Here is a 13117-nt window from a genome sequence, read left to right on the forward strand (position 1 = left end):
GATGTTTCTAGCTGTCTCCTGCTATTGCATCATCAAGCTATAATTTCAGCCTGGCTTTCTTGGGTGCTGATATGTTACAATGCAAGACATCTGTATCTATTCCATAGGGCTAATTCACAATATGAGTTGCCAGATTCTGGCAAGGTTAGTATTTGCAGCTGAGATGTGTACATAGCTGTGTTTCTGAAATAAAAAAATGCCTTAGTGGGCCATGTGTGAAGTCAACTAGTGAAAAACAAAGCCACCGTTCTCTGGGGTTCAAACTTCATGCAACATTTTCAGCCTTTGACTTTGAGAAAGCTCTATGGAAACTACTCAGCCTATGGCTAGGAAAATGGGTGACCTATTGCATCAATACGCAAATCAATCCACCCTCCAATCACTGTCCTAGTGATGGGATTTACATGTTAAGTAAGGATTTCCATTGCTGTCTGTATCTGCTTGTAGAGTCAGAGAAAGTAAAACTTGTTTGTGATGGCTGACCATTTCTTTCTTTCTCACTCAAGTGTGTATCACATTGGACAAGAGTATCTGAGCAGGCAAAAAAGCTTCTCCAAGGAGAAGTAAATAGTCCCTCTCTTCTCCTGTCTGATAGCCTTTTCCAAATAGGAAAATAAATAATTGTTTGGAATCCTTGTGTTCAAAGTAACACATCTTGATATTTTTCTTTACTGTTCCTCCAGCTGGAGAATACTAAGTCTTTAGGCAAAAAAAAAAAAAAAAAAAAATTATTTTGCTGATAAGATGGACAGCCTGGACAAAGGGTTTAGGGGAAAAAAAAAAAAAAGCAGTACCTTTCAGAGACCTCGAAAAGGAATTTCTATTGAGGTGGTGGAAGTTCTCGGTGTATACTGCCTCTTTAAGGTATAACTAGATTGTCTAAAACTCTTCTGCCTGCTCTTTTTCAAAGAGCAATTTCCCTCACTGTTGCAGAACAGGCATTTTTTTGCTTCCACGTTTGTAATAAAGCTTTCAGCTCATGATGGTTTTGTGCTTCGAAGCCCTTACTGAAGTGCCACGTTTCTTAAAACTTGTCAAAGAACTGACCATCAGGTGTATGCAGCTGCAGTATATAACTTCTTCCACCAATCTAATGTTCAATTGTAGTTCAACTAAGTAGGCAGAAAAGAAGCAAGAGCTGCTTTCTATCCCCTACCTTGAAAACTTCCAGAAGAAGCTTAAGAAAATCTCAAGGGAATAGGTATCAGTGCACACAGAGTTCATTCTTCCCACTGAAACCCAGAAGAAATTGCTAACAAGTTGAAATCTCATTTTTATCACAGCTAAAAATCAGTTCTCCCATTTTGTTTTATTTCTGTGCAGTGCTACTCAATCTGATACAGCTCAGTAGACTGAAGAGCTATAAAACTCAGCATATGAAAATCAGGTGTGTTTGTACAACATACAAAGCCAGTTAAATGTTATACAATGATAGCCCTGAAATATTTGAGGTTCTAGGCTAGCTTCTGTTGAACTAGTTTTACTTTCAGGATCAGCAAAATCAGTAAAGGGGTTCTCAGCCTAGCCAGCTTTAGTCTGTGCTATAAATTACCACTTAATTTTCTAATAGCATTAAGCAGTTATTCTAAGTAGAGATCTGTTGCTTCCCTTAAAGAAACTGTTTAATACATCCATTAGAGTTTCAGTGCACTAGCCTAGCTATGATATGACGCTGTGACTATTAAACCCCAGCTGATGAATTAATGCTTCAGAAATAAAATGCTACTAAATTAGTCAGGATTGCTCTTAAAGAGTAAAAAAATTGAAATCCATTAAGCCATTACTGAGGTCCTTTCATCACTTTCTATGACCTTGCTGCTGACAGAATTTTAGGGGTGCTTCAGAAAGCATTTTGTCATTTGACCTCTGTCTTGTGTCATATTGCTAAATCCAGGTGTTTGAGCTCTAGGGGATAGATGAAGTCCACCTTTTATTCTCTGCTTTGGAAGAAGGAAGTAAATGGTGAGATTTGAGCCTAAATTCTGCTATTAGTACTGGGATCCTTCTGAGAGTATGTTTGGCTGCTGGGTGACAAGCTTAAAATAAACAAGTAAAGCTTTCGCCATCTGACTTTTGGAAGTAAGAAGTGTTGCTTTGAGCCATCTTCCCGCACTTCAGCCTCTCTGCTACTTAAGTAAGAAGTGCTTGTCATTGTTTATCCTGCTCTTGTTTGCTTGTTCGCTCACCTCCAGGTTGCCAGCATTAGTGGAAGGAAACTGGCAGCTTTTCGTCAGTTTTATTGCTGTTTACTGGGATCAAAAATAGCTGCAGTCAGGAAAATGAAAGACTATTTTTTTGGTGAGAATTTGAGATGGTTTTGCAAAGTTAATTCTCTTGCATTGATTTTTTTTTAAGCCATAAGTGGTAGGAACTTTTCCTAATGAGCAGCTAACTGAAAACCAAACTTTCTTGGGGCAATGTTCATGTTGAAGTTTTCTATTTAAGAAAAAAACATATCATTTACTGTAGCTGAATAAACTTAGAATATCAGTATGGGAATCTTTAAACAGCAAATACAACAATTTTTTTAAAGCACTGATTTCTGCACCTCCAGACATTAAAGGTTCTTAAAAGATCTTGTTTTGGATGTGAGCAGTGATGTAAGGTGCTGCCTGAAAGATGCATCATAACAAGCCATGAGCAGTTCTCAGAATAAATAACAGGAGGAGGTGTGTGGGAAGGTGCGTGGGGAGATGTTTTTGGTTTAAGAATCCCAATTTGCATTATTTCCTAAATATATTTAATAAGAGCTGAAGTTAAGTTACCCGATCTCAGTAATACCTACTAACTGCTGACTATTTTCATAGACCCATAATTTATAGAAGTAATCTGTGCTTTTGACAGAACTTTAGAAGTTTCAAGTATAAACATATCCTCAGTTTGGACACTGAAAAGAGCAAGACTGTTCCATAATTTTTTTGGTAACATGTTAATTTTGGTCTGGTTCAGCATACACTTGGCAAAGCTCTGGGAGCAGCAGCAAAGATGAAAGCAGCCCTGTATTTTAGCTGTGTGTTTCCTATTTTCAAAAGATGGTCATTAGCATGGTTTGGAAAACCAAGACTTAAAAACCTCATGGCTTCCTCTTCCAGATTTGAAGTTTCATCTGGACTGTTTGGAGCGCAGAATTACCAATTAATTTGGGGTTTGGTGTGGTTTTTTTTCAGAATATTGTGAATTTCAGGGGTGGAAAGCCATCAGGATGACCCGCAGAGCTTCAGTGGGGTTAGAGCAATGCCTGTTGAATTATTCCTGTGTGCTATGGGGAAGTCTGTGTGTAGCCTAATTGCAGGACTTTAAGGTACCAAATGAGTGTTTTGTCGTGTTCCGAAACAATTACAGTCTGTGCACATAAATAGCCAATCTGTGATACTGAACAACATCTATAAAGGGAGGGATACTTGAGCTCATGAATGGTTGAAACCAAAACCAAACTGCGTTCCTGCTTGTTATCTTTCCTTTATCTTGCATTTTTTTGGGAGGTATTTTTCGTTACCACTTCATATTCTTGATGCTCTGTTAAAATACGCCCTTCAGTTTCCTGCTTGCTCTTTGGACAGTTGTGTGTTAGATAAAACCACAATCTGTGCAGCCTTTTTATCTCAAGTCATTCGAGTGGTTAGATGCACGGTTAGACTGAGTAACCGCAGGTTCCTACAGTGGACTCTCCATTGCAGGCTTTTTTGTGAAGTTCCCAGTGGGCTTTGCAAGATCTCTAAAACAAATATTCATGGTGTTTGGGGGAGGCTTTTTGGTTTGGTTTTGTTGTTTTCCCCCCTGGCACGTAAATCACTTTAAATTAATAGTAAAGGTTTGGGGTTTGCCTACCTGATATTAATAAATTATTCTCTCTGTCACCTTTCTGCCAGTTTTGTCCACTAGGAAAGTTAGTGGACAAGTTGTGTGTGCATGTGAGATATGATGAGTTTTAGTCCAGAAGTTATTTTTGATTCGAACAAATTGTTTGGAAGTGATGAAAGATTTTGTAAATGTACTTTCTTGTGTATTATGGAATCACTGTATCCTGGTAACCACAGTGATTATATTCACTAACTCTTATGTAGCTAAAGTGCCTTAAGATGGAAAGGACTTGCTGCTGAACTGTGTGGAGAAGTTACTTACAAAATAGCATATCTCACTACTCCTCCATATGTGTGCTGCTGTCAGTGAGGCCTTTATGCTGTGAACAGGGATAGTTCATATTAACAGTCAGCTCAGTAATGAAAGTTAGATCTGAAAGGAGAGTCAAATGTTTTTCCGAAGCGGAGTGGCACACTATTAAATCATAGCCACTTTTCCTACGTTGTGTTTTGGATCTCCCATCCAATTGTCCAGGAAGGCAAAATTGCCCCATGGCCATTTTCTTCAGTAGATTTTTAGCATACATGAAAACATTAACTTGCACTGAAGTTTCCACTTGCTGGCTACCTAACAAGACATCTTGGGTCTCTGTGGTTCAGATGCCCAAATAATTCATGTGGGAAAGCAGTAATTAGTCTTGCTGTGCAAGACAGAATGGTGACACAGATTGGAGCGATGAGGGGTTGAGGATTAAACCGGGCTGAGCCCACTGGCGGGTGACCTTAGGCAAGTCACTTGACTTTGTGCCTTAGTTTAGCCCAGTAATAAATAGGTCTAGCCTCCATGTGCTGTAATGTGACTTCGAATCGCTCCATAAAAAAAGGTACTTTAAATAGCCCCGTTGCTGTGTTTTGCTGAAAAGGGGAAGGAAGCGGCCATAGGTGCAGCCATCTGATAATTTGCATGAAAATTGTTCCTGATGTCCTTGTGAGGAGTGGAGGGCAGCCTGACTGATTAAGCATGTTTGGACCTACCTGTGCACCTTGTAAGGCTTATTAATGGCATAGTAGTACTGCCTACCTGTTCTCTCTCCCTTATATTTTTAGGGTGGCTTTTGAGGTAAACTGTTCCAGGCCCTGCCATTACACACAAGCTTTAGTTTTGAAAGCTTGAGGCCTATCAATTAATCCTTTTTAAAGGACACTGTTCTGGGTACAGTGACATTTGTTCAGGGAACGTTCCAACTGAGTTGTTCTGAACTTTGTCTCTCCAGGGCTAGAAAAGAGGATGCCAAAGGCAACCATGTTACACAAACAACTTCAGGAAGCCAAGACTATGCTGAATCGCGGCTTTACTGAATTTGATCGCTGCTCCCTGAAACTAGCTGTGTACCAGTACTGCCTGCAGTGTTGCTTTCCCTATCTGAATGTGGCAGTTCCTGAGTGCAAATGTCTGACAGGCAGATTATCTGCCCAATGACTCATGTAGGCTTGGTTTATGGAGCATGATAAACTGGAGGAGGAGGGGGAAATAATCTGCTACCTCATTAATACAAATTCCAAGGGCAAAAAGACTGCCTGTGAGTCACAGGTACTTGGAAATATCCCTTTTTCTCTGTAGAGAAGGAAGGTGCAAAAGCAGTAGGGAATGCTTCAGGCTTCAGCAGTGTTTTGTTCTTTGTAATGCTACGGTTGCTGTTGGCACGTATGAAAGTACATAGATTATTGTCACTGAACTTCTGAGTGTTCGAGGCTGCGTGTTAGCCATAAACAGCGGTGATCTAAATATAAACTGTACCCCAGCTAGTACTGCAGCTCCTGCATTGGTTTCCAGTTTTCTGCTGGTGCAGAATCCTCTACCACAAAAGTCAATAAAGGACGAGCAGATGAGAACTCCACCCCTTCCAGCAAGTTAAAGTAAGCCAAAGACTGCTTTACTGAGATTTCTGCCATTTAAATTCAAAAGCAAACACAGGCTGGTATTATCAGCTCACACCAGATCTGCCTGCAGACAATAATTCTTCCTGTCTTGGACCCCTGCCCATGTGCATTATTGTAATTATCAGCAATTTAAAAAAAAATAAAGCAATAAAGCTAGGATGAGCTGCTAGTCTGTAGATTTACTGCCTGCTGTGTCAGGCATTCGTTAGCCTTCCTGGGTTCAAGCCACCTATCTGCTGAATAAAAGCAGGAAGAGAAGCTAAGGAAAACAAAGTGTGAAACACAATTTGAAGCACGAATTGAAAGCTCTGCTCATGTTTATGAGTTATACATCCAAAAATGGGAATTTTAGGTATTCGGTTCAGAAGTTCTTGGGCGTAAAGTCCCTCTGCCAACTTCCCTCTTTAATTGAAGTGTTGGTTTCCTGAATACTAGCTTGCCATAAACCATTAATTCACAGGTGAGATTCATGGCAATGAACATTAGGTCTAAGGGCTGTGCGGCACGTCGAGGCCTGGGAAGGCTCAGTTCTACAATGCCAACCCAGCTGTTCTCCTTCCAAAAGTTTCAGCTTAACGCTGAAACTGGCAGTGGTAGAGTTTGTGACTGCAACATTTTCTTGATTTTTTTATTTTTACTTTGCCAAGGCAAAAAAGTTTGCTTTCATTTTTATTTTGCCTTATGGAAGGAGAAATGCCCGTGAACTTCAGCTCTGTAGACAGCAGTAACGTGGAGTGTGCATCTGGGCTTTGAAGCAGTCGGGTCCCTGCACAAATGTGGGTACCAATTTTTCAGTCAAGGAAAGGGTGAAAAGTTAGAATACTCGCACATTTGAAAGTGGCAGCCATCAAGGGTTATGCTCACAGGAAGGCTGATAAGGTAACAAGACTCATTTTTGTACCAAAGGAGCTGTTAGAATTCTTCAGTGCTCTTGCGAGTTCAATTTATATCCGCCATATCTGTGGATATTACACTGGCATAGGAAGAGTTGCAGTGTTGTGCTCCAGATAGAATAGAAAATGTATTTTTTTAAAAAGAATCCAGAAAAGCTTGCTTGCTTTTTTTTTTTTTTTTCTTTAATTAAGTAAGAGTGGGAAGCGTTAAGTTACCTGGATAGGGACTGTGCTGAACAGCATGTTCTGAAGTCCCTCAGGTTGTGGTTCATGTGCATTCTGATTTAATAAGCAGTATTACTTTTGAGGGGTTTTGCTTAATTAAAAACAAACAACACAAGTAATCTTTCAATGCCTGGCATTTTTTGTCAGTGTAGCAGCAAATAGTTGTGGAATACTTGTAACTCTTCTGAGCCGGAAATCTGATCCGACCTGCAGACAATCCTGTAAAAGGCTGTGCACTTTCTTTGGAGGCGGTGAATGCCCTCGGCAGCTATTAACCTGTGTTCTCTGGCCACCAAGTCAATGCAGTTCACAGTCAGAGCTTTTTTTCAGCAGCCTAGAAATTCTAGAGACTGGAGTTTCAGTTTTAAAGCAACTTAATCTTCCGTGGTTTTAACCGGCCAGGTCTCCTCGTGTTGCGGCAGAGGAAGCCTGATGGAAAGCGCAAGCAGTACGAGTTTTCCTAGCAGGCTCTCAATATTTCTCAAGCCTTGCAGCCCTTCTGCCCTGTAACCAGGGGCCTACTTGTCTCGTCATGTTTGTGCAACAGGCAGTGCACGTGCCCAGTGGCTGACACGTTTGCACCAAATGTGGTAGCTGGGAGACTGTGATTTTCTATAATGCGTATTCCTAGATTTTTCTTTAGAAGCAATATGCTATGTGAACAGCTCTTCAGCAGAAGTGAAAAGGGAATCTAAGATTTTCTGCTAAGCTCCCATCCACTCTGGTTTTGCTGGAATAAAGACCCATATTCTGGGTAATCTGATCAGATGGGCAAGATTACTGTAATGTTTGACCTCACGGAAAATTCAGAATGTGCTTAAATTTGACGTTTTGCAGACACCTTTGTGCTGTGAAGGAAAGCTCTCGGGAACTCATTTCTATGAAATGTAAAGAACAACAACTCTTCACAGAAGAGAAACTCCAATCACCCTTCCATCCTGAAGTCCCCAGCAGCATGCCAGAAGGCTTTCCTGAGTAGCGTTGGACAGGGAGCTGAATAGACAGCATGCTCAATAAGCTGTGTTGTGATGAGGTTTAATAGATCCTACAAATACAAGGCAAGGAGAATGGGTGTATTTTTCATGTTTATGGCTTTTTGAACCTGAATTGCAATGTAATGCATACCTTTCAGGGTTAGATAATGAAATATTCCTTATTTTACATTAGTTGATAGGAATTCCTGTACATTGTTGTTCCCAGCATTGAAGTAGAGGCACGCTAGAGAGCAGAAACGGTTTAAATTCACAAAAAAACCTCCCTAAAGAACATCATCATGCTGTGTGGTGCCCATAATCTCTCTAGCCTTGCATCCCTCCTTTGAGATGGTAGATACAGGAAGAAAGGTGTGAACCTTTTCAGAGCGTAGAGCCCAGGCTTCTGGATGGGTAAAGCTCACCAGTCAAGCCCGCTGTCACAAGTTGAAGAGGCTAGTAGTAAATAAAAGACGGGATACTTGGGCAGAGACTCTTCCATCAGAGAAGGAGAAGATTTAGGGGTTTGAATTCCAGCGTTTCGCAACCATAAATCAGGCACTGCATGACAGGGTGAGGAATTTAACTGACATTAACTGGCCAGAGATTTATGTGTTTATGGAATCAAATACTTCTTTGGTCTTGGAAAGCAAACTGGATTACAGAATTATACCAAAAGGCAGAGCGGAATTTATCATGAAACATCTTGTAAATGCAAGTGCCAGTGAGGAGAGTAATGGTTTATGTAACAGTCTTTTCCCAAACAACAACATTCATCTTGCTCTCATGTTATGGATATACGTTAATAGGATAATAGCTACTAAAATAACGTTTGCTGAGGACATATACAACTGGATGAACTCTCTTCTATTATGTATGTGTTGCCCCTCTCGAGCTGGCAGTCTGCTTATTTAGGAGATTGAATAGTTGCTCCCCACCACTAAAAGAGGCGGCTGCTTCCATTTATGGCTGGGAAATTCCCAAGGAAAAATGTTCTGTCAGTTTGTTCATCCCTCTGCAATGTGGAACGGGTGAATTCTCTGAAGTACTGAAGAGCTTAACTAAGGACGTGGCTTTATCCCAAGCTTCCTGCTGGTTTACGTGTTCCCCAACCCTCCTTTTGCAAAGTGATGCTTGAATGTAGACGAGCTAACCTTAAGTGTTGTCAGCCTGAGTGATCTGCTTTTGGTTTTGATACACCAAAGGCAATTGTGTGAAGCAACAGAAAATGACTGTCCCAAAAAACTCTTGTAGGTAACTTTCTTCACTACTTAAGTAGCAGTGTTAAAGGTGTGGCCTCCACTGGTACCAATGAAGTTTGCTGTGCTGTATTCTCTCGTTACAGACAGAATGAGATTAAAATGCTAAATTAAATAACTGATGTGATTGGTGGCTGGAGTGGATCACCAGCGGTGAAAAATTGAAGCCCGTAACTCAAAAATCTTATCTTGCAGGTCATGGGGTTAAAGATTCAACTCGTGTCTATCAGAGTTCATTAACTTACTCAACAGTGCAATTCAAGAAAAGATTTTTTCCATTTGATTAAAAGTGATGAAATCAAGCCAGTAATTAGTCTCGTTTGTTCAGCTGTGAATTGGGGCTTAGCATGTTCTGGTAGCTACGGCAACAGCACTCGACTGATATGCAAACTATTTGAGCAATCCACGGAGGAGGAATGATACCTTTGCCACAGTGCTGAGGTGTCAGGCCGGAGAGACGGCAAAAATAAACAGGAGCTCGCATCAGTATGTAAATAGGAGGTGGTCATGATTTCAGGAGGTTGGTATGTGTTTGAACAGGAGTTTTGCTCATGCAAGAGCTGTTATGAATGGATTGCTGATGGATGTTTCTGCCTCTCGGGATGGAGCCTGCGCCTCTCCTGCTTTTGCAGTTACCTTATTTTGCTGCGTGCTTGATAAGTTTGCTTTGAAGAAAACAGATTTCAAGCATAGGCGGTGCTAATGATCTCCAAACCGTTGATAACACGTACATTTTATTCTCTTTTGATGCACTGTATTCTTCTTACAAGGGTTAATGCTTTGTGCATACTTGATCTTGCATTTCTTTTTGTTCTTTTCAGAGTTCAGCTTGAATCTTGGATGTAGTTGTAGTGTTGTCATAAAACAAAATTGTTGTGGATTGTTTCCTTTAACATGTCAAGTCATGCATGCTCTGGAAAGTGGTTGTTGGTACCAAAGTGGTATTTTTTTGGAGAGAGATAAAAAGGCCCTCTTACGAAGTTTGTATGTGTGTATTTATAGAGTTACGAAGGATCATTCCATGTTTGCCTTTTTCTTGTGAAATGATATGGCAGGGAGGAAGGCAGTCCAAGAGCCCAGGTTTTGCGGAGTCGTATCAGTTGGCACTTGTTAGAAGCACGGTGTTTATTATTGCACCCTGTTACCCTTAGCCTCAGTGTATTCATCAGAAGTTGTCCTATACCTGAAGCGCGTAACTGTTTTCTCCATTAGGACAGAGAGTACAACAAATGTACCTACACTAAACTTGAAAGTGTATATGAGCTCGGAAGCGTTTTGTTACTGGGACTCCATGCTGGTATCTGTTACCTATAGTTCAGTATTTCGTTACTTTGTGATCTGTGCTAAAACTTGCTCTAGTGAGTGTCTGTTGGGTGAAAGGGTTAGAGTAAATAGAAACCACTCGTGTAAGACTGTTTCTCTTAAGTGACGTGCAGTTGAATAGTTCTTAAAATTCAAGGGGTAATTTTTTTTGGAGTTAAGATGTGAATTTATGCTTTTGTGTCTCAAGTTGGTCTTATCCCCCAAGCGCTAGCCCCTGTGTTCAGTGCTAGACAATCCCCGATGTTCTGAGTGTTGAAACGTCTTATCTCCAGGCAGCGATTTTGTGTGCAAACGGGGAGGGGGAGAAATGAGCTAATTACAGTGGCGTTAATTTTTTCCTAGTATCCAGCAACTAGGAGCTGCACACGGGTTGTCCAGCTGAATTCTTCTCTTTGCTCCTTTGTTTGCTTTAAGCGTACTGGTATTGATATAAGTTGATGGGGATCTGCAGGCAATAGGGAATGAACAGTGTCCACAGTAATGTATGCATTTTTGAGTGCATGCAAAGTCAAATATGAAGGCAGGACTGGTGGCCTAGGGTAGTGCTGCCTGCCAGGAAAAAAAGAAGCTTAGGGGCAGTGGTGCCCTGAAGCCTGTGTGTATTGCTGTTTCTAATCTGCCTTGTCTGAAGTAGTTAAAATGATTTCATTCCCCTAAACACCTTAAAGAGCTTTCGATTTAGGAGTTCATCTGTTTTTTGCCTCATACCTCTTCTTTTCTTGTATTTTTTTCTTTTTCTTTTACAACAGCTAGTAGTTATGTAGGGAGGGGATGTTCAGCTCCCAGCATCCACTCAAGTCTTTTCAGAAAAAAACCAAGTCTGCAATTTAATTTAATCCCCTTTTTCTTCCTTTGGTCAGCCAGCAGGATTTCAGAAAGGGAACCTGACCTTGTTTTCATTGATCAATCTGCAGTTTGACCCCGGTGTGGGTCTGGCTTGTCGGGTTTTTGTCTGCTGGTGCAGGGTGGGAAGTGCACAGAATATTCTTCAGAAACCAGGCAGTACAAATCCCCATAGGAGTGCACTGAATGAGAGACAACAGGCTTTGAGGAGTTGGTTGCAACAGCTTTGTTCTTCTGATTCAGCAGAAGTCATCTTTACTTGTATGTTTGGGCAAGAAGCTTGGGTGTTTCTATCCCAAATATTTGAAGATTTTGGGAGAAACACGTGGCTTCAAACTCTGGATTTTTGCAGCGGGAAGCAGTTATTTTATCAGTAGAAGCAATACCTGCTTTGTGTGTAACCTAACAGGGGTGTTTCTGCCAAAAGTTATTAGTATTAGTTATTTATCTTCAAATACGGGTTTAAGTTTTTCAGACATCTGTTTTAGCCTTTGTGGGCACAAGCTTTAAGTGTGAATTACTCTTGCTTTTAGTAAGCTGTTGTTGCAATAATAAAACCAGTGTTTGGAAAAACAAACAGCTTACTGGTGAAAACTTGGTGTGGGCTCACCAGCTTTAAGGAATATGGTTACAAAATAGTTTGCAAGACTCCACCGATATTCTGGATTAAGCAGGAGCTCTGAGAAGATGCCAGAGTGTTTCTGGTTCTTTGAGTTGTTCTGCATTCGATCAGATAATGCAATCAACATGTTTTGGTTTTGTTTGTCTTCACAGGCACTCGCAGCCAATGCTGGGACAGGGTTTGCTGTGGCAGAGCCTCAAATTGCCATGTTCTGTGGGAAGCTAAATATGCATGTGAATATCCAGACTGGGAAATGGGAACCTGACACTTCCGGGACCAAGAGCTGCCTTGGAAAAAAGGAAGAGATTCTGCAGTACTGCCAGGAGGTTAGTTTTCCTGTGTGATCCAGAATCTTCACTGCTGCTGAGGAATTGGATTCCAATGTAGCTGGCCAGTAGCAAATTAACCCTGCAGGAGACTGACTTTCTTTTTACTGGCTCAGTTCCCTGAACTGTCCTGCTGTGTTACTGCCCAGGAAGAGCAGGGAGGACACTGCAGTGAGATTTAGGAGCTAGCTCTGATTTAGATCATTTTATGCTGCCCCAGAAGGTCCTCGGTCTGTAAGTCCGAGAGGTATCCATCCATGTCTGCGTTTGCAGGGCTTTTTCCAAATGTTTTGCCTCTGAGCTGGTTAACCAGCATCTGCTCCAGGTCTGTGCAAAATGGAACCTGACACCTATTTTAATTAGAATGTGGCTGTGTTGTTCTCAGTAACATGTTCAGATAAGCCAGAACATTAGAAAAATATTTTCATCAAAATATTGGTGGTATTTTTAGGCTCTTCATGCTTCATTGTAAAAAAACCATAATCTCCTTTCAGTGTGTTCCAGATATAATGTAGCATATTGGCCTTGATAAGCGTCTTTAATCGCTCCTCTGAGGTGACAGGCACATAAAGTACCACAAAGAATGGTTTTTTTAAATGGGAAAGTGATAGAGCACAAAATGTCTGGACTGGAAAATGTTTAAAACTGTTTTATAAGGCTGATATAACTAGGTCTACATTTGGTTCACGTAGCAGAAGCCTAAATATAAGTCAGTGTCTGGGCTTGAGAACTCGAGCAGGACATAGGGATCATATTAATACACTGTAAGTGGAGCAGGCATAAGGAAACCTGAGGAGGTAGGTGCATATTAGCTTGACAAGTGACGAGAGTCTGAAGATATTACTAAACCCTATTTGTTGATGACTGCCCTTTTCCAGAGCGTATTGTGCTGCACCAGACAGAACAGGTAAATG

General features: G+C 41.0%; 1 protein-coding gene across 5 annotated transcripts in view; it reads left to right on the plus strand.

Annotated features, from left to right (window-relative positions):
• The window catches only part of APLP2 (amyloid beta precursor like protein 2), a 48565-nt gene that overhangs the window by 11637 nt on the left and 23811 nt on the right, over window positions 1-13117 (plus strand). For all 5 annotated transcript variants that reach the window (XM_030021891.1, XM_030021892.1, XM_030021893.1 and 2 more), the window contains exon 2: window positions 12030-12203. In XM_030021891.1, the coding sequence (XP_029877751.1) occupies window positions 12030-12203 (174 nt within the window). The remainder of the gene's footprint in view (window positions 1-12029; window positions 12204-13117) is intronic.

Source organism: Aquila chrysaetos, chromosome 8 (genome assembly GCF_900496995.4).
Source record: "Aquila chrysaetos chrysaetos chromosome 8, bAquChr1.4, whole genome shotgun sequence".
Lineage (NCBI taxonomy): Eukaryota > Metazoa > Chordata > Aves > Accipitriformes > Accipitridae > Aquila > Aquila chrysaetos.